We start from the raw sequence: 27362 nt of genomic DNA, 5'->3' as shown, positions 1-27362 counted from the left end.
AGAGCACTAGACTTGAAATTCAGGAAAAATCTGAGTTCAAATCCTACCTCTGACACTAAGTAGCTGTGTGATTCTACGCAAGTCACTTAAATTCTATATGCCTGTTTCCTCAGCTGTAAAATGAGGAAGTTGGACTTCCCAACATTTACAATGCCTTTGAGCTCTAAATTTATGATACCTATGGCCTCAATTCAAATGAATGCCTACCTATTTTCTTTTTTTGGGGGGGCGCGTCTAGTTTGAAGTTTTAAGTACATGTTCTTGTCTAGCATCCCAACATCACTAGGATGCACTCTCTTAGAGACACAATCACATGGAAGATTCAGACATTGTACATACCTGGTTTTTTTCCAAGACCAATTGCGTCTACATATTGCCAATAACTCATTAGTCCACTGAGATAATAGAGACAAAAAAAGAGTTATTCACAAACAAAAGAGATGAAGAACATCGGCAAAGCCATGGTTATCATGTTAAACAAACTCAGGTTAGAGGGGAGGAGGGAAGATTAATGAGCTTCCAAGAGCCTGGATCAACACCAGTGCTATTTCTCCTCCTGTAAACATGTGCCATGACAGGAAAGGTCTCGGTCCGCTGTAGCAACCGTGAGCCTTTTAGGCGAGGGAGTGGTAGTCAAAGCTTCCCCAAATGATGAGGCTTGACTGAGAACTCAGAAGCTGGGGACTGGCTTATTCAAAGTCAGAGACCATCCCCTCCACAGCCCATTAGCTCATTTGGGACCTGACTCTGAGCCTTGGATTGGATAAGGGATGCTCTGGGCAGTCAGAAAGAAAAATAATATTCTCATCTTAGGAGGTCACATACAGTGACAAAGGATCTAATTCTGCCTGCTCTGGCATTAGAGTACAGGGTTTAGAGAAATAGAATCAGGGTTCCAGTTCTTGCTCAGTTCATGGCCTGTGTGACCTTGAGCAGGTAATAGATTAACTGCATCCCAGTTTATCTAGAAAATGAAGGGGCTAGGCTAAATGATCATTATAATCCCTTTTGGAGCCATATCTAAGACCCTGATATGTCCTTGGAAAGGAAAAGTTTTAGAAATTACCTACAGGGATATTTTTTTTCCCTCTACAAAGACTAAAAAAAAAAAAAAGAATGATTTCTTTTTAAAAATTTTGATCCTCGGTAAAGAATTATTGAAGAATTTCTTCTCTTAGGACGTGAAAATAGATAGCCTCCTCTTCCCTATGCAATACCAAGTTACTATAATTTACTACAACAGCAGTACGTGACTAGTCAGCAAAGCTCTTGAAATTTTTTGGCTTATGAATTAAAATTACTGGGGTTGGAGGGGATGGGGAAAGAGATTGGCATCAAGGTCCCAATCTCAAATGCTTCTCTTTCTACATCGCTTTTTCAAAAAAATCAAAGAGATGAAGATGATCATGAGAGTTAGGGTTGGAAGGAGAAAGGAAGGATGGCAGGGTTATACCACATAAGCTAAACCCAACCCTCAGGGTGCAGCCCAGTAGGACAACCTGTACTACTTATACTTTTCCAGAGGTTGGGTTAGCATTGATCTAAGTCTTTGTGAACTGCCCAATGGCCTGGTATTACCAGCACTGGCCGGTACAACTTTGAGAGGTCACCTTACCTAAACACAATGTGATTTTAGGCCTTAAAATTCAGCTTAACTGAACCCTAAGTGCCATCCTCCCCCACTATCAACATGAATGTTTTTCCCCTTCCCAAATCCACTTCCCAACCTCACACAGAAATACCTGCAAAATGATTCAAAGAAGAATGCCATCATGGTATGGGAGCAGGTTGCTTCTCCTATAACCAGACAGCCTTAGCTCAGAGGATAGTTATTTGAACTCAAGACAGGATGTAACCTGAGTTGGATGGACTGTGAACACTAGGTCCCACCCTTTAAGTAAAACTATTTCCTATTTCAGTGGGCAGATAGATAGAGTGGTACCACTGGAGAATACCCAGAAGGCGGGGTACAGTGCTTCCAAAAACTGTGCCTTGTACTTATAGATAAGGTTAACTTTGTCTGTGATGGCGAAGAAAATGACAAAGCCGTCATCATAATTCAGGAGCACGCCAATCCTGGTGGCCTTGGTGAGGGGCAGGTTTTTCTCCACATCGTTGTGCCAAGTGGAGATCTTGGTGTTGAACCACTCCACGCACCAAGAGGAGCTGTTGCGGCCCAGTCGGCTGTCAGAACCCTGACGATCCATGCTCCCATAGCAGATGCCAATGCCACAAAAGGTGTTCTTCTGCAGCTCCACCTCCCAGTAATGGACTCCTGACTTGTAACCCTGCAGGCCAAGCACCTGAGAGCAGTAGGTGAATCTCTGAGGGTGGGGCGGGTAGGGCTGAGGGACACTGGCCACGGACGCTACAGTGTTGTTATCTGACAAAGCCACTTTGTAGTTGGCGGTGTTGCAGTCCAGAATCACTTGAGTAGCATCTACAGAGACAAAACTCTTGGGTAGGAAGAGTGCAAAGAGCAAACTAAAAAGAGTAGACAGAAGCCTCTTTGACATGGTGAAGCATGATCCTCAACTCTCTTTTCCAACCCCTCCCTGCTCAATCACTCTTCCTCCATCATTCAAATAACTCTTGAAATCCCCTCTTTTTGATGAGATTTTTCCAGATTGAGATCAGGAGAGTTTTGCTTTCCCATCTCCATACTCCAGCCCATATACCTTTTTTTGTCTTCAATATACTAATCTAGCAATTTGATCTAAAATTAACTGACAGGTTTTTTTTTTCATTTTTATTTTTTACTTCTCCATGCTTTCTATCGGAGTTGAAAGGTAATCTAGGCCAATCCACTCATTTTATTATGGAACACTGGGCCAAGAGTCAGGAAGATTTGGAATTCAAATTCAGATTTGGCCTCAGACACTTCCTAGCCATGTGGCCCAGGGGAAATCACTCTGTTTGCCTCAGTTTCCTCTTCTGTAAAATTAGTTAAGATCAAATGAGATAATGATTGTAAAATGTTTAGCACAGTGCCTCGCACATAGTAAGAGCTCTATAAATGTTAGCTATTATTATTGTTATTAATTCTTGAATAGGAAACTGAGGCCCAGATAGGGGAAGTTACGTTCCCAAGATCACACAGTTGGTAAACAACAGAGCCAAGATTCAAGCCCAGGTCACAGGATTTTTCAGTGCTCTTTCCATTTTAACACACCACCAAATAAATATTAGATTATTAGCCCCTAAAGAGGAAGGACTTAGTACCATGCCATGAATCTAGAAAATGGAGTGAACAGAGCACCAGAGTTGGTATCAGGAAGCCTCAAGCTCAAATCCAGTCTAAGACATTTAAGAATTGTGTGACCTGGAAAAGTCACTTAAATTCCTAACTTTGGTTTCCTCATGTGTAAACTAGGGACAGTAATGGTAGCTAACACTTCTAGAGCTGGATTGTTTGCATATATATATATACATATATATATTTTACATATATTACAGCATAATTATATGTGTGTGTGTATATATATATAGATATATAGATATCAATGTGTGTATAATAATAGTACCTACATTATAGGGTTATTATGAGAATCAAATGAGATAATTAGATGAAGTCTGTGTACATCTTAAAGTACTATATGTGTTGTTGTTATTATTATTATTCATTTTAGATTCAAATCCTAACCACCACTATACTATATGGTGATTGTGAGCTCTTTAAGGGCAGGGACTGTCTTTTGTCTTTTTTTGTATCCCTAATGCTTAGCAAATGTTGTCAACATAGTATTCACTTAATAAATATTTAGTGAAAACATAAACAAACTAATTAATTAATTAATTAATTAGTGTTTGATGGCTGACTGGCTAATCCTGGGTAAGCTACTTAACCTACTTTGGGCCTTCATTTTCTCATTGGCACAATGAAAGTAATATTCTGTTAGTCTAAACAGAGTCTAGATTTTGCTCCTACATCTAACTTGTACAACTCAATTGGGCCTGGAATTATGCTGAGATAAGCATCAACTGAGGTAAGAATCCGTTTCATCGAGTGGAAAGAACACTGGGTTTGGAGTTGGGGGATTTGAGTTCAAATCCTGACTCAATCTCCTACTACTTGCATGAAAGTCACTGCCCGTCTCTGAGCCTTAGTTCCTCATCTACAAAATGAAGGGGTTGGATTAGTTGACCTCTCAAGGCCCCTTCCAGCTCTAAATCTAAGAAGATAACAATGAAAGTGATGAAGATCATAGAATCCTATACTTGAGTTGAAGAGACTTTGGAGGCCATCTTGTCCTTATTTTACAGATGAAAAAACTGAGGTCTTGGGCAGTTAAAGTGACTTGCCCAAGGTCACACTCAGAGCTAGTGTTCTCTTTACTGTATCACTACAATGAGGACAGAAGTAATGATTAAAATATAACAAAATATAATAAACCAAAAAGCCTCTTGGTTTTTTAAAAAATATGATATGATAATTTTATGGAGCTTTTTTTTACGTGCTTTTCCTTACTATAGATGTCGTTTAGGGGATACAGCCTATGTTTGGGGACAGCATATATTGGGACCAATATCAGCCATCTTTTCCTTTAGCCATCATTAATAAATAAATGCTTCTTTGTTAGTAAGATTAAATCCTTATAGTGTGATAGAAGTCCAATAACTTTTCATTGAAAAGACATTCAGAACTAAGTGAGATCTAGCACATGTGACAGGCAATATAGTACAGTGGAAAGAGCCCTGAATTTGGAGCTTGAGGATGACTTGGGATCAAATCCTGGGTTCCATTACTTGCCATGTGATCTTGGGCAAGTCCTTTCCCTTCTCTAGAAATCTTTTTTTTTTCCAAGTTGTAAAATAAAGGGGTTTGGACTTGATGAACTCTGAAGTCTCTTCTAACTCTAAATCTGTAATGCTATGATCCCTCTCTGAGCCTCATTTTTCCCATCTGTAAAATGGGAGTAGAGGGTAAGGGAAGTAAAGGGGTGGATGAGATGACCTCTAAGGGCCTTCCCAGCTGTAAATCCTACAATCCCAGGTATTTCCCCCACTGATAATGGCACTTACACTGCAAAAGCTCTGGTCTGGATTTTGCCAAGAAGGCCTCTAGTACTTGTATCTTCCGATTTGGTGAATTCTTTGGTAAGGCTTTGGCTTTTTCTGTAGCTGCAGAGGAGAAATCTGTCATTGTTTCAAAATAAACTCAGGATAAGACATTCAAAAGGCAAGAGCACACATCTCCCTATTCCCAAAAGTACTTACTCTCTAGGAGGGCAAGTGCAACGATGTCACAAAACACTGGAAAATGAATGTTGCAAAATTGTAAAGAACAAGCTTAATACCAAAGAAGAGATATGAAAAGACAGACACTCCCTCTGCTCCTATGCAGAGATGAGGGTGGGAATGGGAGTCTATGGGTATATAACATCAGGGTTTGGTTTTTGTATTAACCAGTTTTGCTGAAATTTTTTTCTTTTCTGCTTCTTAAAAACTTTATTTGTTACATGGGATAGTTCTATGGAAGGGGGAAGGGGAAGAAACATATTGGGTAAATCTATGTGGGGAGCTGGGTGGCACAGTGGATAGAGAGCCCACCTGAAGTCAGGAAGACCTGAGTTTAAATCTGGCCTCAGACACTTAGTAATTATGTGACCCTAGATAAGTCACTCAACTCTATTTGCCTCTGTTTCCTGTAAAGTGAGCTGGAGAAGAAAATGACAAATCACTCCAGTATCTTTGCCAAGAAAATCCCAAATGGGATCATGAGGAGTCAGACACAAATGAAACAACTAAACAACAAAAAAAACTAGGTGATGTAAAAACAAAGACGATTCATAAAAATCTATTTTAAAGACACTGAAAAGCATAAAATTAAATGGACCTTTTCTTACTATAATAAATAATGTTTCTATAAAATGAAAAACCAGCATTATTTGTAATGTGTAAACACTAAAAAGAAGGCTTTCCAATATGATCAAGAGTAATGCAAAGGTGGCCATTATCACCAATACTATTTGATATAGGTCTAGAAATGCTGGCCATAACAGGAGGGAGAAAAGACAAAGAAATAGAAGGAATCAGCTCAAGTAAAGAAGAGGCAAAATCATCTCTATTTGCAGATAATATAATGGCTCCAATGAAAATATTAATCAAAACAATTTATAAGTTCAGAAATTAGCAGAATACAAAATAAACCTACAAAACCAGACTTTCTTTATATTAGTGACAAAACCCAGCAGGAGACAGAAAAAGAAATTCCATTCAATATAGTTACAAAATGTATATAAAATCTTAACACCTACTCAACAATTCACACTCAGAACTTGTATGAATACAAATATAAAACAATCTTCATAATAAGAAATGATGATAGCACCTACATCAGTTAATAGATTGAATGTCATATCAAACTAAGTATCCCAGGACTACTTTATAGAATTAGATACATAATGAAATTCATCTGATGGAATAAAAGATCAAGAACGTCAGAGAAAATAATGCAAAAAAAAAAAAAGGAACGAAGAAGGCCTAACATTACCAAATCTCAAACTATAGTAAAAAACACTAATCAAAATTATTTGGTACAAGTTAAAAAAAAAATTGAGGAGTTGATCAATGGAATGGACAAGGTCAACAAGACTTGGAAATAGTCTTGCATAGTAGTTTAGTGTTCAACAAATCTAAAACACCTAGTATCAAAGACTCCCTAAATCACAAAACTGCTGGGAAAACTAGAAAGCCATTTGGCAGATTAGAGGCAGACTAGTATCTTACACCATAACATAAGGATTATACTAGGGGAAGAATTCTTACCTAAACAAGGGAGAAATGTGATCATATAAGATAATATGGACTATTTCATAAAGCTGAAAAGCTTTTGCATGAAGAAAATCAATGCATTTGAATAAGAATTATAAGAGAAGCTGTTAATTGGGGAAAAAAATCTTTCCCACAAATCTGTCTGATCAAGGTCTGATGTCCAATATATATAGGGAATTGATATAAATATCAATCAATAAGGATTTTTTAAGCATCTGCTATGTTCAGGAACTGTGTAAGGTATGGGAATATAAATATACACAGAATAAATATCAGGTGTGTGACCTTGGGAAGATCACTTATATTCTTTGGAACTCAGTTTCTTCTTCTGTAAAATAAGGGAGTTAGACTAGATGGACTCTGTGGTCCCTTTTGGTGGCTAAACTAATGTCCTTTTTCTTCTGTGTTTTTTCTCCTGTTCCACTCTACCCTTCAGGTTCTCATTCTATTACATTTTTCCCCTTCTTTGATTTCTTTTTCTTTTTCCTTTTTTTTTTTGGTGAGGCAGTTACGGTTAAGTGACTTGCCCAGGGTCATACAGCTAGTAAGTGTTATGTGTCTGAGGCTGGATTTGAACTTAGGTGCTCCTGACTTCAGGGCCAGTGCTTTATCCACTGCGCCACCTAGCTACCCCTTTTTCATTTCTTTTTTTTTTTAAATACGTGTTAGATTTTCTAAGTAGTTAATAAATGCTTTATCTATCTAGTTACCTTCCTATCTGCTCTGAAGGATAACCACACATGTGACCTAACTCAGGATCCCATCTTCCTTGTGGTCTGGCTATTTTATTTATAGTTCCCATGGTGAAATTTATAATATATACACATGCACATTAAAAGTAAAGCTACTAAATATTTTTGAAAACTTTGACTCCACATTTACATTTTAAACAAGAAAGTCTTGCCTACCCCCATCAATTAACCTCCACCTATTTTTCTTTTTAAAAAAATTATGAACTTGACAAATAGAATAAAAAGGTATTTCCACATGCATAGTAGAAAAGAAAAGGGGATTATATGAAATTGCAGATCTCTATTATATAGAGTTCATTTTTCTTTTTAAATATATAATACATTCAACACTTAAACTCCCAAAGCTTTCTTGTTTATCTGTGATTATTTGTGGCTGTCCTGTTCTTTTCTGTGCATTTAAAAAAATCTTTCAGTGATTCAGTTTTCTTTCCTTTCCTTTGACCCTCTACCTTGCCCCTTCTTAATTTTTGGTATGGTCTACAGATATCCCCACCAAACTCTCAAATACTTCAGGAGAGAGTGATATTCTTATCTCCTTCCTCCCAGCAGAAACAGGGATCTACTAGGAAAGAATCTTGTATATCTTATCATATGCAGTCTGCCATATGTATATGGCATATGCTCATGCCAAATACTTGAAAACCACTCTCACATCACCCCGAGTCTCCTCTTCTCCAGCTTAAATACCCCCAGTTCCGTTTCCTATCCTTGAATGACCCAGGGCTGTTGGGATGTGCTGGAGCCTGTGAAGTACCACATAAACACGGGCACTGATATCCAGAGGCCAGAAGGTTGTGTGTCAGGCTTTTGTAACTTGGCATGTGTTTTCTGGGTGTTTTTGCCTGTTTTTATTACAAGGGAGGGTTCAATTTTGAAGAGTTGGGAGAGGAAAGAGGAAGGATGTTTCCAGAAATTACTGTGATGCAAAAACAAAAGGCAGCAATAAAATGTATCTAAAACTGAAAAATAGGGGCAGCTAGGTGTCGCAGTAGATAGAGCATCGGCCCTGAAGTCAGGAGGACCTGAGTTCAAATCCGGCCTCAGACCAAACACTTGACACTTACTAGCTGTGTGACCCTGGGCAAGTCACTTAACCCAAATTACCTAAAACAAAAAACAAAAACAAAATAAAAGTGAAAAATATTTTCCTCCCAGAAGCCAAACATGAAAATATTTTGATATAAAGTTTAAATAAAAGGTCATTGGAGGACCTGGGTTAGCATAGCCACTCTGCTGCTTACTATCTACATCCTCGGACAAGTTACTAAATTTCTCTGGCCTTGTTTTCTTGTCCGTATAATTAGAGGGTTGAACTGGATGATTACCCAGCATCTATTGGTCATGGTAAAATCCTTTTCGCTTCTCAGTGGCTGTCTACTGCGTAGAGATGGCAAAAACAAACAAACAAATAAAAACCCAATTGCTTTTTGTTCTTCCACATTTACTTACTCTCATCTGTAACTCTACTTTTCTCCTGCTGCTGCCTCTGTGGCTTGGGCTGTGGTTTGTCCCCTGGCTTGTCCCCTTTTAAGAGATGAAAATAGAGCCATGAGCATCTTACCAGTAACACCTACCAACAGACTTAGCAATTTCCTCTGCAAAAAGCATCACCATAGGCACAGCGGGGCATAGCCTTATGAGGAATCACTTACTGGGCAGCCGTCTTGTTTGGCGATAATCTCTATTGGGATATGTTGGTCCAAAGAAAGATGAAGGTTTTCCAGATTCATCTATTCCAACAGAGATTGGGATCAGTACACACAACTGAGCTTCAAACAAACACATCAGCCACTTTGCAAACTCCCCAAGATGAGGCAAAGCCCCACCCCCAACCCCATCTATTCTCAGCCTGCTTTTTCTTAGTCTCATTGAGCAAGATTCTTTCCAGCCCAACCAAACTACCTGTTATCTCCTAGAAACATCCTATCATTTCTTACCTCTGTACTTGTACTCACAACATTTACTATACCTATCATACTCTTCTCCCATGTCTGTGACAACTGAAATCTTGCCCATCCTCTAAGACCCTAAGACAAATGTACCTCCCCCACAAAGTTGGAGCTAGCTCTCTGAGATCCCTTTCAGTTCTAAAATTCTATGCTTCTACAAGATTTCCCCCAAGAGAGACCTTATCTCTTGGCCTTCTTGGTTCTACCAGTGCCATGACTTCACGCTAGTGTCTTCCCTCTGATGATTCTCTCATATATAATGTGATATCTTGCACATATCTGCTTTGTTCATAGTTGTTTGTGTGTTGGTTTCCATTAAACTCTGAGCTCCTTGAGAACAGGAACTCTTTTTTGCCTTTCTTTTATATACTCAGCACTTAGCACAGTGCCTGGCACACAGCAGATGCTTAATAAATGCTTATTTTTGAGCACTTAACCCAACCTGTTTTATATACCAGTTGTCTGTATTAGACTCTAAGCCACAGAATGAGCCTATATTTGTCTGTCCTTGTAATCCCCCTGAGCATCTAGCATATGCCTTGAATATAAGCAGATGCCTAACAAATGCTTAATAAATTAATTAAGACATACAGGGGAAATGGGGAGAATTTGGATATTTGAAATTAATGGGTGATTTAAACACCACATTTTGGTCAATACTTTCCAGTGGCCTCTCCACCCAATCAAGTACAATTTCAGTGAGGAAGGTGGTTAGCAGACCAACCTGGAGTTTCTTCTTTTCTGGCCCATACCATCTTTTAGTAGCAAGGCTAATGAGCAAAATGATATGGCTAGGAGGTACTGACAGATCAAACATAGAGAAGTTATAACTTGGATCAAATGTAAAATTCCCTTAAAGTTGATTTAAGTGGCCCCAAACTAATCAGTCAACTTCTGCTAGGACATGACTGGGTGGTGGCAAACAGTCTGTTTTATAAAAAAGAAATAACCAAATGATGATGAAAACCACCCAGCTGAATCCAGAAGAGAGATCAGGAGTGGGGCTATCAATCAACCATCAAGCACTTCTTATTCACCTGGCATCAAGGATACAGATACATTAGTGTAACTGTGCTTGGCTTGTTCTCCATGGAGCTGATACTCTATCAGGCGGAAGACAATGCAAACATATAAGTAGAAATAGTCTATACAATGTAAATAAGTAAAAGATTGAGGAAGAATCAGAGAGTAATAGGAGGTAGTGATTCCTTGCAATTAATCCTGTATAAGATGATAGAGTAGAGCCACCAAAGCTACCAGATGAGATATTTAGTAAGGGTCATAGAAGAAGTGACAAGTAATAGTAATTGTAGTAATAGTAGGTGAATCCCCGATTCGGGGTATGGAGGCAGCTACTTATCAACCTGGTAACAAGAAAAGAGAGGGTAGTTGTCCTCCCAAAACATATACTGAAGACCTACCAGAGAGCCTCCCAAGACTTACCAAAACAGATGATAACATTTACTTCTGGAGATTAATGTGGGCACAAATGGTGCCATGGCCAGCTAGGTGGCCACAGTAGACAGAGCACTACACCTGGAGTCAACAAGACCTGAATTCAAATCTGGACTCAGTCACTTACTAGCTGTGTGATCCTGGGCAAGTCCCTTAACCCTGTTTACCTCAGTTTCCTCATCTGTCAAATGAACTGGAGAAGCAAATGGCAAACCACTCCGGTGTCTTTGCCAAGAAAACCCCAAATGTGATCCATGAAGAGTTGGACATGACTGAAACAACTCAACAACAACATCAAATGGTGCCACAAAAAGGAACCTAAAAAGGCATTGTCAGTGATTATTAAGACACTGGTCAAGAAACTGAAGTGGCATAAGTTTATTGTCCTCACTGTTGTCCCCTGAATGAAACGGATGCAAAAGAAAAAAAAATAATTTGAGATATCAACAGCTGGCTAAGAAGGTGGTGTCTGGAAATGGGATTTGTGCTTCTTGACCATGGCTTAAAATATATAGACAACAGATTTCTGGGCAGCAATGGAGTTGCTGTTCAGTCATGTCTAACTCTTCATGACCCTGTATGGGATTTTCTTGGGAAAGATACTAGAGTGGTTAGGCATTTTTTTCTCCAGTGGATTAGGCAAACAGAGGTTAAGTGACTAGCCTAGAGTCACACAGCTAGTGAATGTCTGAGGCCAGATTTGAACTTAGGTTCAAAAAGTCAGGAAGACTCCAGGACCAGTGCCACATCAACTGAGTTATCTAGCTGCCTGGAAATTGGCTGCGTGTCTTGCCAATCTAATCACATGAGCTTTGAACTAAAAGGGATGGGGGAGGAAGCAGACTGACTACCTACATCCCTCAAGCTAGATAACACAGGATGAAGCTATGTTGGGAGAGAACCAATTCAATACCCGGAAGTTCACGGGAGCCAAAACACAAGAACAGATCCAGCAGCAAAACCTGTGGCCTCAAATGTTTAATGCCCAAAGTTTAGGCAACAAGCCAAATGCAACAGAAGTCCTAATCTAAGGAGATAAATTTGACTTCACAAATATCACTGAGAATTGGGAGAATACAACCCATGAGTGGACTGAGGCTCTGGACCGGTGTATTTCATTCCAAAAGAAATAGAATAGGTAAGAAGTTGGGGGAGTTGGGAACACAGAATATTGAAAAGATATACTCATATGAGGAAATACAGGAGCAGGAGGATGGAATCATGACAGAATGTATTTGGTGAAGGTCAATGGAGGGAGAAACAAGAGTGATTTTGTCATTGAAATATAATACAGACCACCTGGATGGAAAGAGAAATGGACAAGGAGTATAGAAACAGATAACAAGCCTGGTGTAGAGGCATGCTATAGTAGTGATTGGGGCATTTCCATTATCCAGACATCTGATGGAACTCTCTCTCTCTGCCAGAAGCAGAGCAGTTAATAAGTTCTTGGTTTGCCAAAGAGACAATTTATTTCATCCTTCAAAAAGTAGAAGAAACAAGAGGAAATTCTATTCTGGATGTGATTCTCCCCAACTGGGAGTAACCAGTTACTGGAGAGGAAATAATAGGAATGCTAAGGGAGAAATGAACATACCTAAGAGACTGTGATGGAGGAGAGGAGATGCAGGCATAGTCTGTCATGCACCCTGGATCTGGGGAAAGCAGATTTTAATGTATCCAAAGGAAGGATGAGTAAGATCCCATGGAGTAAAATGATACAAAGAAAATCAGCTCAAGGAGAAGATTCTCAAGGATGAAATTCTGAAGATACAAAGGGAAACAGTCCTAATGATAAGAAAAAAATTGGGATTGGTCTAAAGAGACTGATGTGGATGCATATGGGAACTCACTGAACAACTTAGGTTTGGAGGTGGGGATGAGAGGGGGAAGTACAGCAGTAAGAAGCAAGGTCAGGTAACAGAAGATACATATAAAAGTGCGAAACAGACCATACAAAAAAAAAACAAAAACAAACTCAGTATCATATGTGCTAAAGTTCAAAACAAGATGAGGCTGATGAGAAATGCTAAAAAAAAAAAAAAAGGAGGGGGTTTAAAAAAAGAAAAAAACCTAAATTGGGATGAATAAAGAAAGGGTAAAACCTTTACTTGAGAGTAAATGCAATGATAATTAACCACAGAGAGAAAGTACAGCTGATCGGTGCATATATCACTTCTCTTTTCTCTGTAAAGGGCAATGACCTTTACAATGGAAATGATGAAGCAAAAATGAGTAAAAAAGGAACTGATACCCAAGATGAGTAAGAAGATGGCTGAAGAAACTTAGCTGATGTTGATAAATACACATCACTTGGCACCAATCAACCATACCCTCGGATAATAAAAGAACTGGCAGACATGCTTGCTTTCCCACTGTCAGTAATATTTGAAAGATCACAGGAAATAGGAGAGATATTGCAGGGTCAGAGAATGGCAAATATTATCCCAGTTTTCCAAAAATAAAGAAAAAAGAGAAGAGAACAGAGTCTACAAACTCATTTCAATTCCTGGGGAAACTCTTAGAAACTCATTAAAGAGTCCATGAATTTCTAGAAAGGGAAGCAATGATTTCAAAAGACCAGGTCACCCTCTAAGGGAACAGGTCATGCCAGAGTAACCTCTTTTCCTTTGTCATCAGAATAAATCAACAAGCAGATGACAGGAATGGCATAGATATACTTTAACTGAATATTGGTAAAGTTCTTCATAAAGTGCCTCATACTCAGGGGCATGCTGGAGCCAGCTCTAACCAGCTAACAAGAGACAACTGTTAAATTGTCAGTGTGAGCACTGACACTTCAAAAATAGGCAAACACTACAAATCAAGGTCTGTTTTGTATATTGTTAGTTATTGAGGTTTAAGGTGATGGAGAAAATGTGAATAATTTAAGTTAAACTTCCTCTTCCTTTCCTGGTCCCTTGCTGGTGGTCACACAGTTATCAGCACACCTTTGCTTATACTATTCTTGTGGAAAAGATGGAGAAACAGGGACCAGACAAGAAGGCAATTAGATGGATACATGACTTTTTGGATGGCCCGACTCAAAGAATATTTACTAATAGCTCAATATCATTATGGCAGAAGGTTTCCAAGAGAATACTCTATAAATCTGAGTTTGGCCCAGTGCCAGTTAACATTTTTATCAGTGATTCAATTAAATGTATAGATGGAATGCTCAGAAACTACTTGTGTGTCTCTGGGCAAGTCACTTAACCCTGTTTGTCTCAGTTTCCTCATCTATAAAATGAGCTGGAGAAGGAAATGGCAGAGCATTCCAGTATCATTGCCAAGAAAACCCCAAATGGGGTCAAAAGAGTCAGGCAGGACTGAAAAATGATGAAACAATAACAACATAGAAGGAATGCTCATGAAACTTTGCACAAAGATAATACAGAGCTAGGTGGGATCACTAGGATATTGAATGATAGAATCAGGATTCAAAAACATCTGGACTAAAAAAAACATCTGGACTGCCTGGAATATTGGGCTGAATCTGATAAGATGAAATTCAATGGAGATAAAGATAAAAGTCCCTACACTTGGATCAAAAAACAACTCTTCACAAGTTCAAGATGGGAGAGACATGATTAGACAGCAGTTACTCTTAAAAAGGTCTGGGGATTTCAATGGACCAGAAGCTTAATATGAGTCAGCAATGGGATTGATATGGGAGACAAAAAAAGCTAATGTAATCCTGGGCTTCATTAGGAGAATGGTTTCTAGGAATAAGGATATGATAGGGCCACTGTGCAATTCCCTAGTCATACCTCATCTTGAATACTGTGTTTAGTCCTTGTTGCCACAGTTTAAGAAGAACATTGATAAGCTGGTGAGAGTCCAGAGGAGGGGAACCAGGATAATGAAAGGCCTTGAATTCATTTCTTAGGAGGATCAGTTCAGGGTATTGGTAATATTTAGTATGGAGAAGACTCAGGGAGAACATGATAGCTGTCTTCCAGCATCCGAAAGGCTATCATCTGGAGGAGGGATTTTGTTTTGTTTTGTTTTTTTCTTGTTCAGTCATGTCTGACTCATCTGTGGGGTTTTCTTTGCAAAGATGTTAACGTGGTCTGTCATTTTTCCTTCAGCTTATTTTACAGATGAGGAAACTGAGACAAACAGGGTTAAGTGACTTGCCCAGGGTCACACAGCTAGGAAGTGTCTGAGGCCTGATTTGAACTTGGGGAGATGAGTCTTCCTCACTCCAGGTTGGGCACTCTAGCCACTGACCATCTAGTTGGGATTAGACTTACTCTATTTGTCCTTAAAGGGAAGAATCAGAAGTAATGGTGGGAACCCTCAAAGAGGCAAATTCAGGTGTGATGGCAAGAGAAACTTCACAATAATTCGAGCTGTCCAAAAGTGGAATGGGCTGCCTTGAGAGCTCATGGGTTGTCCCCTCTTTGGAGGTCTTCAAGTAAAGATTAGCTGACAACTTGTTGGTTATTTTATAGTAGGGTATGGCAAATAAAATTAATAAAGATAAACTGAGGTACACAGCTGTTAACAAAGTGGGTCTGACTGGCAACCTCAGTGAGAAGGAGGGGACCCTTTTTATGATACACAAAGAAAGGGTTTTGATAGGCATGGAGAAAAAGTGAGAGGTTGTAGGGTTGAGGCAGGAACACCACAATTGGCTAAATTGAGAAAGGTGGGCTGGCATTCACATGAGGCTAATCACCGCTCCTCTCTGACAACTAAGGAATGTTCACTATTCAATGGGACCCATTTGCATCTTGTAATCTTTGCTAGGGGATCAAAACTACCAGATTTGCAGTCTCCTTGGAAAAGGGAAAAACTCCCCTAATTGCACAAGGACATCCAAAGACTGAAGACATATCTTTTCAGGATGGTGCCAAGTTAACTTGTGGGGCATGACTATAACAAACAGATGTCATGGAAGTATCCTAGGGGCTACCAGTATGAGAGAAAACAACTTTTCTTTTAATTATAACTTTAACTCAAACCACAACTCAAGGACATAGAAAGGTAATTTTAGGCAGATACAGATCCAATTACGATATAAAATCAATACATTATAGAATCAAAGTAATATTAATTTTAATTTTCATCAGAGGATTTTTTTAATGTAGATAGCTACCAAGGGTACCCCAGCTCAAAAATTCTGTGATTCTTTATCATACAAGGTAATTGAGGAGAGAGGAAGGGGAATGTTAATTAAGAAGGGACTAATACAGAAGGTGTAGAAGATATTTCAACTGAGCTTTGAAGGAAGATTGGGATTCTAAGAGTTGGAGATGAGGAGAGAATATATTCCAGACATGGGGGACAGTCTATGCAAAGGAAGAGAGTTGAGAGTTGAGAGAAGGCCAGTTCTTCATGCAGAATATGAGAAAGGGAACAATGTGTAATAAGGGTAGAAAAGTAGAGAGGAACCTGGCTGTTGGCTTTAAACAGTATGCACAGAGAATGGAGGAGGTTTTGAAAAGGTACCAAATCTCTTTTCCTTCCCCAAACTGTCCAGTATGGAGAGGATGGTTGAGTTCTCCCCAAAACTACTCTCCATAACCCCCAACTACCACCACCCTACCATCCAGAATAGAATTTTTGTCCCAAATATAATGACTATTAATCCTGGGGCTACTAAGGAATGATGACAAGGATAATTCCAGAGAAACTTTGGAAGATTCATATAAACTGATGCAGAGTGAAGAGGGCAAAATTAAGAGAACATTTTTTTACAATAACAACATTAGTATAAAGAAAAACAACTTTGAAAGACTTCAGGACTCTGATCAATGCAACAATCAATCACAATTCCAGAAGACTGATAAGGAAGCATGCTACCTACCTGCTGACAGAAATATAAAGATTCAGGATGAATAATAAGATATAAATTTTCAGATACAGTCAATGTGAGAATTTGATTTGCTTGGCTATGTATAAATGTCACAAGGACTTTTCTTTTTTTTTAAGTCTTCAATAGGGATTAGAAGGAGAAAGAAGGGGTTAGGGACAGGGTCCCCCAAAAAAAAGAAACAAAAGGAAAAAAAGAATCATTTAAGAATTTTTTTCAGTGCACAGAAGAAAACAGAAGTAAGGCCAGAAAAAGCTACAGGTAAGCAGAACAGCTTTGAAAATTACCTCAAAAAAAGAAAAACAAGCTATATATAATTAATGTCTGCAGTTAAATGTATAAATATTTTTCTGTTCTACTGTGAATATAGAAACTCCAGTTGGATTTGGTATTTGTTAAGATCAAAATAGTTGGTTGTTTTTTTTTTAAAGTAATTACCTGGGCTAGTAGCTTCCTCTGTTTTCTTCTCTTGAAGGTTGTTTATTTCATGTTTTAAAACGTCTTTAAGGGAGTAGGCATTTTGATAAACACTGTGGATCATCTCTTGGTCTAAATCATTCTTTGGTACGTACACAGCCTTGATGACAAGTTCTTGCAGCTTCGAGGCTTTCTAAAACAAGGCAGGTGGTTAGCCCAGGAAAAATACACAAGGTTAAGCTTCAGAGAATCACAAAAGGGACTTTGATTAAGGATCACCTAGCCCAGCCCCCTCACTGAACATTTCTGGACCTGTTTTCCCTTCCGAAAATGAGGGGTGTGCACCGAAACTTCTCAAAGTCTCCCTTCAAGTCATGCAATTTTGCAGCCTAGAAGTCATATTTGCTGCATGCCTCTCCTTGCTCCCTGCCCTATTTGCAAAATGTTGCTGCACCTAGCCCTCCACAATCTCTCACATGCAACCTCTCTCCTCCTCCACAGCCACATCACTTCAGTCCTTCAACACTTCTTAGCAGGACTTTTACAATGGCTTCCTAATAGGTTGCTTCACTTTCAATCATTCCTCTCTCCAAACCACCTTTCATAATAATCTTCCAGTGGTATAGGCCTAACCATATTACTTCCCTGCTCAAAACCCTTCAGTGGCTACCTATTGCTTATAAACTCCCTAACCTGCCTTTGAAAGTCCTAAATAATCTGGCTCCAACCTACTTTTCCAGACTTATCTCAAACTATTCTCCTTCATTAATAACTCTTTGTGTTCAAGTATAGCTGTTCCTGACCTTGACATTTCATCTCCTGCCTCCTCCATGTTTTTATGAATGACTAGCTCTCATGCTTGGCATGGACTCCCTCCCAAGATTCCACCTACAGGAAAATGTTTAAAGCAACCCTTCTTCATTATAGCAGGAACAAAGTGGATATTCAGTAGTTGGGGCATGAGTAAAATGTCATGTATGAATGAAATGGAACTATGAATGAGCTGTATGAAATGACCAATGCTTAAAGAGAAGCCCAATGAAATAAGCAGGACCATGTAAAGGAAGGGGAGGGCACTTTGTAAGATTCCAAAAGGCAGATCAAAGTAGCGATCAAAAATGACCTCTGAGGGCTGTGGGTGAAGTATGAGTCTCATCTTTCCTCCAGGAGTTACTGGACCAGAGGTGTGCAATACAGGAAGCATATTCTGATCTGGCCATTGTATTTTGCGCAATATTCTGATCTGTTACAGGGGAGGCTGTCAGTGGGAAGTGACATGGATGTAAAAGAACAGCAATAAAATATATTTCTTTTAAATGCACTCCCTCCTCCACTCTCCTCTCAGCATCCTTGACTTCCTTCAAGGCTCAGCTCAGTTGCCATGAAAGCTTCCCTGATCCCTCCATTGTCAGTCTAGTCTCCTTCCTCAGATAACCTCCAATTACACTCATTTTTTTATATATATCTTCCTCCCCCCATGCAATAGACTACCAACTCACTGAGAGCAAGCATTGTCATCTTGGTAGCCATAACCCCGACCAAATGTTTCTTGAATTGAATTTGACCAAGGATGTTGAAGCTCAGAGAAAAAAGCAAGTTGCCCAGTATCCCAGAGGTCATCCTTTCAGGTCCAGGTGACTTTGCTGTATCACAGGTGACACCTTGAACCTGAGCCAGGGGGATAAGGACAGGGACTGAGCCTGGGATTTCACAGGTATAGAGAACTCCTGCTTAAAGAAAATCTTCCACCGATACAGATCAGCACCTGCTTTGCAACTTATAGGCTTAGAGTCGCCTAGAGCCCTGAGAGGTTGACTGACTCACCCAAAGTCACATAACCAGGATGAGTTGGGGGGGGCAGAACCTGAATCCAGATCTTCCTGGCTTTGGGGTCAGCTCTCTTTCCATTGTACCACACTATCTCTCACATAATCAAACCCTCATGCACATGCATGACCTTGGCCACAAAGGGAAAGCAGGTGAAACTGCACCACTTTGGGAGACCTTCCACTTCTCCCAACTCCTAGAAAAACAACTGAAAGGAAAGATTTGGCTGAGAGTAGGCAGGGAGTTTGCTAGGGTGTGGGGAGTACAGAACCAAGTTCCATGCTAGGGAAGTGTGGGGCCTGGGACAAATCAGTCTGTGGATCTCCCTCCCCATAATGACAAGGTAGAGGGGCATGTGTGTGCAGGTGGAAGGACACTCATTTGCTACTCCCGAGTAAAGTCCTAACACTGAGCCAGGTGGGAAGGATGGTAGATGAGGATGAGGACAAACTGGGCAGATACTGAAAAGAGGGGAGAGTCCTCCAGCCACGTCATCTTCATGCAGATTTTCCCACACGTCTCCTCATAGCTCTCATTTCTGACTATCCAATAATATTCCAAATCAAAGGATTTGGACACAGATATATAATACCAAAAGCCTTTCTCCCCAATAGACCAGTGGTCAAAGGCTAGAAAGTTTTTAAAAGAAAAATTGCAGACTCTAAGTAACTACTTGACGATATGCTCCAAATCACTAAATAGTAAGAAGAATTCAAGTTAAAACAACTATGAGGCTCCATCTCACATCAAACAAATTGGAGAAAATGATTAAAAAAAACAAGACTCAGTACTGGAGGGGCTGTGGGAAGACAAGCATACTAACATGCTGTTGGTGGAGTGGTGAGAGCTTTTTGAAACTATGCCAGAAAGGTGACTGAACTATCCAAATCCTTTGACCCAGAGACCTTTGGGTAATGAGCCCAAGGAATTCAAAATCAGAAACAAAAGGCCAACATATACAAAACATTCATGGCAGCCTTTTCTCTAGTGGCAAAGAACTGAAAGCAAAAGTAAGGACTCATTGTTTGGAGAAAGGCTATACGAATGCAATGGAACAGTGATGTCCAGTAAGAAATGATAAGTGTGAATCAAGAGCACACAGAAAGTTTTGTATGACCTGATGATGAATGAAAGGAATAAAATCAGGAGCAACACATGCACATATCTACAACAATGCAAATGGAAGGAAAATTAAAAGGAAGTAGAACTCTAAGTAACTGAAAAATAATAATAATATATTATAATAGCTAGCATTTAGATACTGCTTTAAGGGTTGCAATGGGCTTTCAAAACATTATCTGATTTTATCCTCACAACAATCCTGAGGTAGGTACCATTATAATTACCATTTTACAGGTGAGGAAACTGAGACAGTGGTTAAGTGAATTGCCCAAAGTCACACAGCAAGGAAGTATCTGAAGCTGTATTTGAACTCAGGGCTTCCTGAGTCTGGGTCTGAAAGTTTTATCTAGTGCACCACCCGGCCTGCTAAAAGAGATAATATAGCCACCTCCTCCTAGCAGAGTGGGAGGCAGAAGACAACTAGGATAGAACAGGCATTAGCAGGGTCAGTCACCGTATTAGGTATGATTGTGTGTCGTTTTTCAGTCATATTTGATTCTTCATGACCCCATGTGGGGTTTTCTTGGCAAAGACACTGGAGTGATTTGCCATTTCCTTCTCCAACTCATTTTATAGAGGAGGAAACTGAGGCAAACAGGGTTAAGTGACTTGCCCGGGGTCACACAGCTAGTGTCTGCGGCAAGATTTGAACTCAGGAAGATAAGTCTCTTGATTCCAGGTCCAGCACTCTATCCACTGAGCCACCTAGCTACCCTCATAGACAATTATAGATTTATAGATTTAGAGTTTCAAGAGCCCTCAGAGACCATCTAGTCCAACCCTATCACTCTACAGATAAGGAAACTGAAGCCCAAAGAGATTATGTGACTCGCCCCAAATCAGAGAGGTGAGCTTGGACTTGAACCCAGCACATCCTCTTTCTTCTCTAGATTCAGTCATCTTTCCACTGTGCCACACTACGAAGGCAGTAGATATCTCGATATGAATAAATAAATAAAAGCATCATGTCTCAAACAGGGTTAAGTGACTTGCCCAGGGTCACACAGCTAGTAAGTTGTCTGAGGCCACATTTGAACTCGGGAAGATGAGTCTTCTTGACTCCAAACCCAGTGGTCTATCCACTGTGCCACCAAGCTGTTCATAACTGGTACATTTACTAACTGCTTTTTCTTTGTCACAAAGGAGGGTTCAATCTGGAGAAATGGAGGGGGTATTGAAGTGATGGTGGAATAAATATAAGAAGCATCAATAAAACTTTTTTTTTTTTTTAAAGAAAGGCAGGCTCCATGTTCTCGTAGACTTTTACCACCCTATAATGGCTAGGGAGGCAGTGAGGTACAACAAGGAAACAGGCATTTAAGGCCAGGTACTATGGCTGGAGATACAAATATAAGAAAAAAGACAGTCCCTGCCCTGCAGCAGTTTACATTACAATGGGAAAAGACAACATATAATAGAAAATGTCCAGAGAGCTAGCCTTCCCCTGACACATACTTCTCAGTGCAACTCTCTGAGGCTAAAATATAGATCATCTACACTGGGAATTTCCACATTGGGAGTTCCCTGCTCTGATGAAATCACAGGTCCAGAACAACAACAGTGATACTCCTGAAAGGGGAGGGAATCAGAGGAACAGTTGGCCCAGTAAGAGGCAAGGCAGGCATTCAATATAGCCCTTGTGGATCTACTCAATGAGGACTCACCTCCAAAAAGGCAATCTCATCATTTTTTGTGAGCAAAAGTTCAATCTCTTCTTTTATAGACTCAATTTCCCCCTTTTTCTTTTGCAGGACCTGATGAACATGGTCATATTTGTCCAAAACTCTCTTTTCTTCCTCTTTCAGCTTCCTCAGAGAACTCTTCTCTTCTGATTCGATGAGGGCTTTCATTTCTTCATATTCATGTTTCAACAAGTCCATCTTTCTAGCTGCTGTATCCTAAGGGATCCGAAGAAAGATTTTGATTTGGAGTGGCTTTAAATAAGATGGGACAGTCCCAGTGCTTCTACAGAGCTTTTTTCCTATCCCATCACCGTCATTTCACCAGAGGAGTGCTAGATAACCTAACATAAGCAAAGGGCTACATCTGCCCTCTGATTGCAAATGGAATCTAGGTCCCTCTAATCCTGGATGTGAACCTTTGGGCAAGCCCCCCAATTTGTCAACATTTCTACTTAGCAGGCAGAGGGGGAACTGGGTCCAAGGTTACCTTTTAAATCAATGATTGAAATGATTCCATATTTGATATGTAACTAGGATTTCCAAGCTCAACTTTGATTTTTAGCTCTCAAGGAAGGTTAGAATGACTTGTAAGTCCTAGAGAAGCATAGAATCTTTGGGTTCAAAAGGACCTTAGATGTCATCAAATCCAACCTTCCCCACTCTACAACAATCTCCAAAAATTGGTCTTTGGGACTTTGTTGGAACACACCCAGGGATGGGGAACTTAATGCTTCACAAAGCAACCAGTTGCATTGAGAGATGACTTTAATTGGTGCAAAGTTCTTATTAGTGGACTGGAATGACAGGGAGCTGAATTATGCCTCTTCTAATCACTAGTTCTGCCCTCCCCTTGTAAACAGAATCAATCTAATCCATCTTCCCCATGGGAGACCTCCAAATATTTGAAAATCTTAATCTTCAAATTAGTCAGAAGGTTTCAGGCATGGGTCTCTCTAATTCTGGAAGGGAGCTGCTGGGCATGCCTTCAATTTGTCAATATCTCCATTAAAATGGGACAGCTGGGAGTCAGGGAGATAAGTCATCTAAGCCTGGATGACTGGTAAAGGCATTGCCTATTTACCTGGACTGCACGTTGTTTCAACTTTACATCTCTCAAGGCACTTGAAGCCATATTGATATGATCATATATGACTGTCAGCTTCTGCTTCATCTTGGACTGCAATTAAAAACAAGAGTGAGAGAAATTCAAGTGATTGACTGGCAGTGGCCCTCAGCCCAAAATCCATGATGCTCCCAGAAGCTGCCAGGTCCCCATGCTATATCCCAAACACTCTACATTTGTAAAGAACTAATTTTCCATGCCAATCCTCTTTTTCTGTTCTTCTACTTATATGGAAATGGCCATTTTAGTTGTTTTTTCTAAATTCAAAATACAAAATTAATAATTTTTAAAAACCAGCAAAAAATTAATTTTAAAAAGAATTCATCTCTCATTTTAAGTGACTCATTTTCATCTCCCAAATAATCTTGTGATATAGGTATGGATTACCTCTCTCATTTTATGTATGAAGAAACAAACTCAGAATTCCTAACTTGCTGTAAGATCTTGGACAGGTCATTTCAATTTTCTGGGTCTCAGTAGTCTCTCTTGCACAATGGGGAAATTTAGATTTAATTAGACCTAATAAGGTGTTTTTAACTTAGAGTCTGTGAACTTATTCTTTTAATAGTCTAGTAACTATATTTCTCTATAATTGGTTTCTTTAATGATCCTATCTATTATATTTTATCTTATGCATTAAAAAACATTATTCTGAGAAGGGGTACACAGGCTTATACATGGGCTATATACAACAAAAGGTTAAGATTCCTCCAACTCCAAGATATCTAGGGTTACTTTCAGCTCTCACATTCTTACTGGTCAAGGTACATTCTTACTGGTCAAGGTACAAGGTCACATAGCAAGTTCATGGAAAACCTGATTTCAAACTCAGATTGTGGACATAGAAATGGGGATGGGAGAAGAGGTCAGTCTTTTGACAATAAGGTTGCATATGACCTCTTAGGTGCCCAGGAAATAACTTCATTTCCTCTGTTTGATTGGCAATGTCAACCCCCTTAACTCAATCCAGAATCCAGAGCCAGACCTTAAAGCCGAATTTGACATGATAACAGCAGGGAGATGAAGTTACTCTGAAAGCACAGGTCACTGAGAAGTGTCCTGTTTAAAGCCCCAATTATAGGAGGTGCCCTATTAGATTAAAAAAAAAAAACCTGTCTCTTGGGTAAAGCCCCAGCCCCAAAGAGGAAATCACAGAACCACAGAGCTAGAAGGGAACTCAGAGGCAATGTGGTCAGGGACTTGAGAAGACAGAATGTTGGACACAGAGGTGGTCTGCTACTAACTTGCTCTGTTACCTTGGACACATCACAGTTAGAATATTAGAGCTGGAAGCAACTTTAGAGAACATCGAATCTCCTTTATTTTACAGATTACTTTTTTTGTCTGTGTTTTCTTTGGCAGCATAACCTACATATGTCTAATCTACATCAAATAGCCTGCCTTCTCAAAGAGAGGGAAAGGAAGAAAGGAAGGGAGAGAATTTGGAATTCAAAATTTTTAAACGCAATGACTTTTTGCAGTGGCAAAGAATTGGAAATTGAGGGGATGCCCATCAATTGGGAAATGGCTGAACAAGTTGCGGTATATGGTATAATGGAATGTTACTGTGTTGTAAGACATGATGAGCAGGCTGATTTCAGAAAAACCTGTTAAGACTTGTATGAATTGATGCAAAGTGAATTGAGCAGAACCAGGAGAACATTGTACATGGTAATAGCAATACTGTACAATGATCAGCTATGAATGAGTTGGTTATTTTCAGCAATACAATGATCCAAGACAATTCCAAAGGACTCGTGATGAAAAATGTTATTCACCTGCAGAGAAAGAACTGATTGATTCTAAATGCAGATGCAAGCATACTATTTTTCACTTTTCTGTATTTTTTGTGTTTTTTTTTTCCCCTTTGGGTCTGTGTCTTCTTTCACAACATGACTAATACGGTAATATGTTTTGCAGGACTGAACATGTATAACCTACATCAAATTGCTTACCAACTCAGGGAAGAGGGAGGTGAGGAAGGAAGAGAGAAAATTAGGAACTCAATTTAAAAAAAAACAACAAATGTTAAAAACTATCTTTACGTATAACTGGGAGAAAAATAAAATATTATTTTTTTAAAATGCAGTCACCAAAAATCTCCTCAAAACCCCAAGAAGATTCAGATTAAGGAAAAAGGAATGTGTGTGGAGGAACCAATTTTCATCACTAAAAAGAAAAAGGTATGCTTTGCATGACTTCACAAGTATAATGAGTATTGTTGCATGCCTTCTCAATGGGTTTCAGAGAGGCTGGAAGGAGGAAGAGATTTTAGAACTAAAAATTTTAAAAATGAATGTGAAAAGAGTAAAATATTTTTGAAAAGAAAAAAAGGGAGAGAAGATGGTGACGAGTTCATAATTCTCAAAGAATGTTTACAAAAATGCCTTGGGCTTCAAAGACCTAATCATCCTTCAACTCAAGAATTTATTAGATCCCTACTACTATATATATATCCTAGGAGGTTCACATACAAAGAAAAACAACAAAAAAAGAGTTCCTGCTGTCAAGGAGCATATATTTTTACCGGAAGATACAACAGATAATGTAAAAAAAAAGAGAGAGAGAGAGAGAAACTTTAAGGCATTTTTTGGCCCGGTAGAAAGAGAAAAGAGACACAGAGAGACAGAGAGATAGAGGAAGAGACAGAGAGACAGAAACAGAGTGTGAGACAGAGAGGTAGAAACAGAAAGACAGAGAGACTGACAGTAGGACTGGTGGACCCTGTATTTCTGATCATAGGATTTAGAGCTGGAAGGAGCCTTAGAGATCACCTAAGCTAACCCCCTCATTTTACAAGTGAGAAAATTGAAAGCAACAGGAGAAAGAGCTTTGGCTTCAAAGTAAGAGGTTCTGGGTTCAAATCCCTCCTCAAACATTTACTACTTGTGTCACCCTGGTCAAGTACTTTGACCTCAGTTCCTGATCTGCTAAGATCTATGACCCTCTCATCCCAGCTTCATGATTTTAGGGCAGTCACTTCAATCAGGGTCTCAAGGAAACTGAAAGAAGACCTTTTCGTCACTCCCCCATCATACGTTTTAAAATAATTTTGGGGCCTTCGATTTCCCAGATTTCCCGAGTTTAGCAATACTGCCTCATAGATAGGGAGAGACCTCGGGATCCACCCAGCACCTCTCTGAGAGAATTCTGGAGAAGGAATCTCCCTCGATCAAAGCAAAACAGCATGAACTCTGTAATTTATAAGTTACCTGGGGCAGTGAGGGGGTTAAGAGACTTGCCCAGGGTCATACGGCCACTATATAGGAGGCAGGGCTTGAACCCCAAAGAACTACTCTGCAAGCAAGCCCTCTCGCTTTGACTGTCGCTTTTCCTCCTAACAAGTCTGGGTACGGGACAGGATTACTTCGCATCTTTCTACAGACCAAGAAATTAACAGGCTCACATAGAAAAGGGACCCAAACACCTTTGCCCAGCCTGGCGTCTACAGAGAATAGGTGCCCCGAGATTCTTGAGCCTCTCTCGCCCACATTCACAAGCCCCCTAACCTGTTTCTTGGCTCAACTACAGGGTCTTCCCCTTGAAAGTCCGAAACTCCAGGGAAGAGAAACTAATCCTGGCATGGGGAAATTGAAGCTAAGCCGGGCATTGCTACCAGCTTCCCGCAAGGGCCTGAGGCTGGAGCCCGGGGTCAGGCTTCCACGGAGCCGCTACTCAGCCCAGGACCTCCCCCGCCGTGCCTGTCCCCCCTCCCCCTCTGCCCACCTTCAGCTCGGTCCTGGCCACGTCCAGGGCCACCGGGGAGCAGGTCTTGTGCCCCACCAGGCAGATGCAGCAGATGCTGACGCCGTGCTGAGAGCAGAAGAACTCCCGCAAGCGGCCGTGCTCAGGGCACTTGCGACGGGCCAGGTCCCCGACGGGCGATTGCAGCTCGTGGCCGTGGAACGTGGGGTTGTCCAGATGCGGACGCAGGTGCTCCTGGCAGAAGGACGCCATGCAGGTGAAGCACGTCTTGGCCGCAGGAGCCTGGAAGCAGTAGTCACAGGCCACGATCCCAACCATCTCATCCTTCGCCTGGTCCCCCTTCCTCGACTGCGGGTCCAAGGGCTCGCCATCTTGGGACGCACTGTGGGGCTGCCCCAAATCCCTGTGGATCTTAACTTGCTGTAGCTGTTCCACCAGTGCGCACAGCACCGTGTTCTTCTTCAGCTGTGGCCTCTTCTGGAAGGGTTCTCGGCACTGGGGGCAGTAGAATTGGAAGCTCTGGCCGGTCCACGTCTTGTCCAGGCAGGGCAAGCAAAAGTTGTGGCCGCACGGGGTAGTCACGGGCTGCTGGAAGATCTCCAGGCAGATGGAGCAGGTCAGCTCATCGGCCAGGGGCTGCAGCTCGGCCATCGAGATCCTCTCCAGACGCCTTCAAGGAAGAAAACAGTTTCAGGATGGCTCCTGAGGAGAGAGAAATGAAACTAGCTCTAGGGG

At 40.4% G+C, this 27362-nt stretch overlaps 1 protein-coding gene across 1 annotated transcript; it reads right to left on the bottom strand.

Annotated features, from left to right (window-relative positions):
* Positions 1-215: 215 nt before the first annotated feature.
* TRIM25 (tripartite motif containing 25) lies at positions 216-27362 on the bottom strand. The gene is made up of 8 exons (XM_027870354.1): positions 26649-27362; positions 22881-22976; positions 21782-22015; positions 17190-17361; positions 9179-9256; positions 8976-9050; positions 5023-5121; positions 216-2440 (listed from the first exon to the last, which is right to left on the bottom strand). The coding sequence occupies exons 1-8, from the start codon at positions 27276-27278 to the stop codon at positions 1911-1913; spliced, it is 1914 nt and encodes a 637-aa protein (XP_027726155.1). The 5' UTR covers positions 27279-27362; the 3' UTR covers positions 216-1910.

The sequence above is a fragment of the Vombatus ursinus genome, unplaced genomic scaffold, assembly GCF_900497805.2.
Source record: "Vombatus ursinus unplaced genomic scaffold, bare-nosed wombat genome assembly UNPS02014797.1, whole genome shotgun sequence".
NCBI lineage: Eukaryota > Metazoa > Chordata > Mammalia > Diprotodontia > Vombatidae > Vombatus > Vombatus ursinus.
This window is presented reverse-complemented; position numbering and strand designations above follow the sequence as displayed.

What these genes read in the sequence shown, in the direction of transcription:
- TRIM25 (XM_027870354.1), bottom strand. Translation starts at nt 27,278, where the DNA reads ATGGCCGAGCTGCAGCCCCTGGCCGATGAGCTGACCTGCTCCATCTGC. An exon ending in AGAGGAAGCTACTAGCCCAG is followed by an intron (nt 9,257 to 17,189) that starts GTAATTACTTTA and finishes CTGTTGGAATAG; the next exon opens with ATGAATCTGGAAAACCTTCA. An exon ending in CCAAACAAGACGGCTGCCCA is followed by an intron (nt 9,051 to 9,178) that starts GTAAGTGATTCC and finishes ATCTCTTAAAAG; the next exon opens with GGGACAAGCCAGGGGACAAA.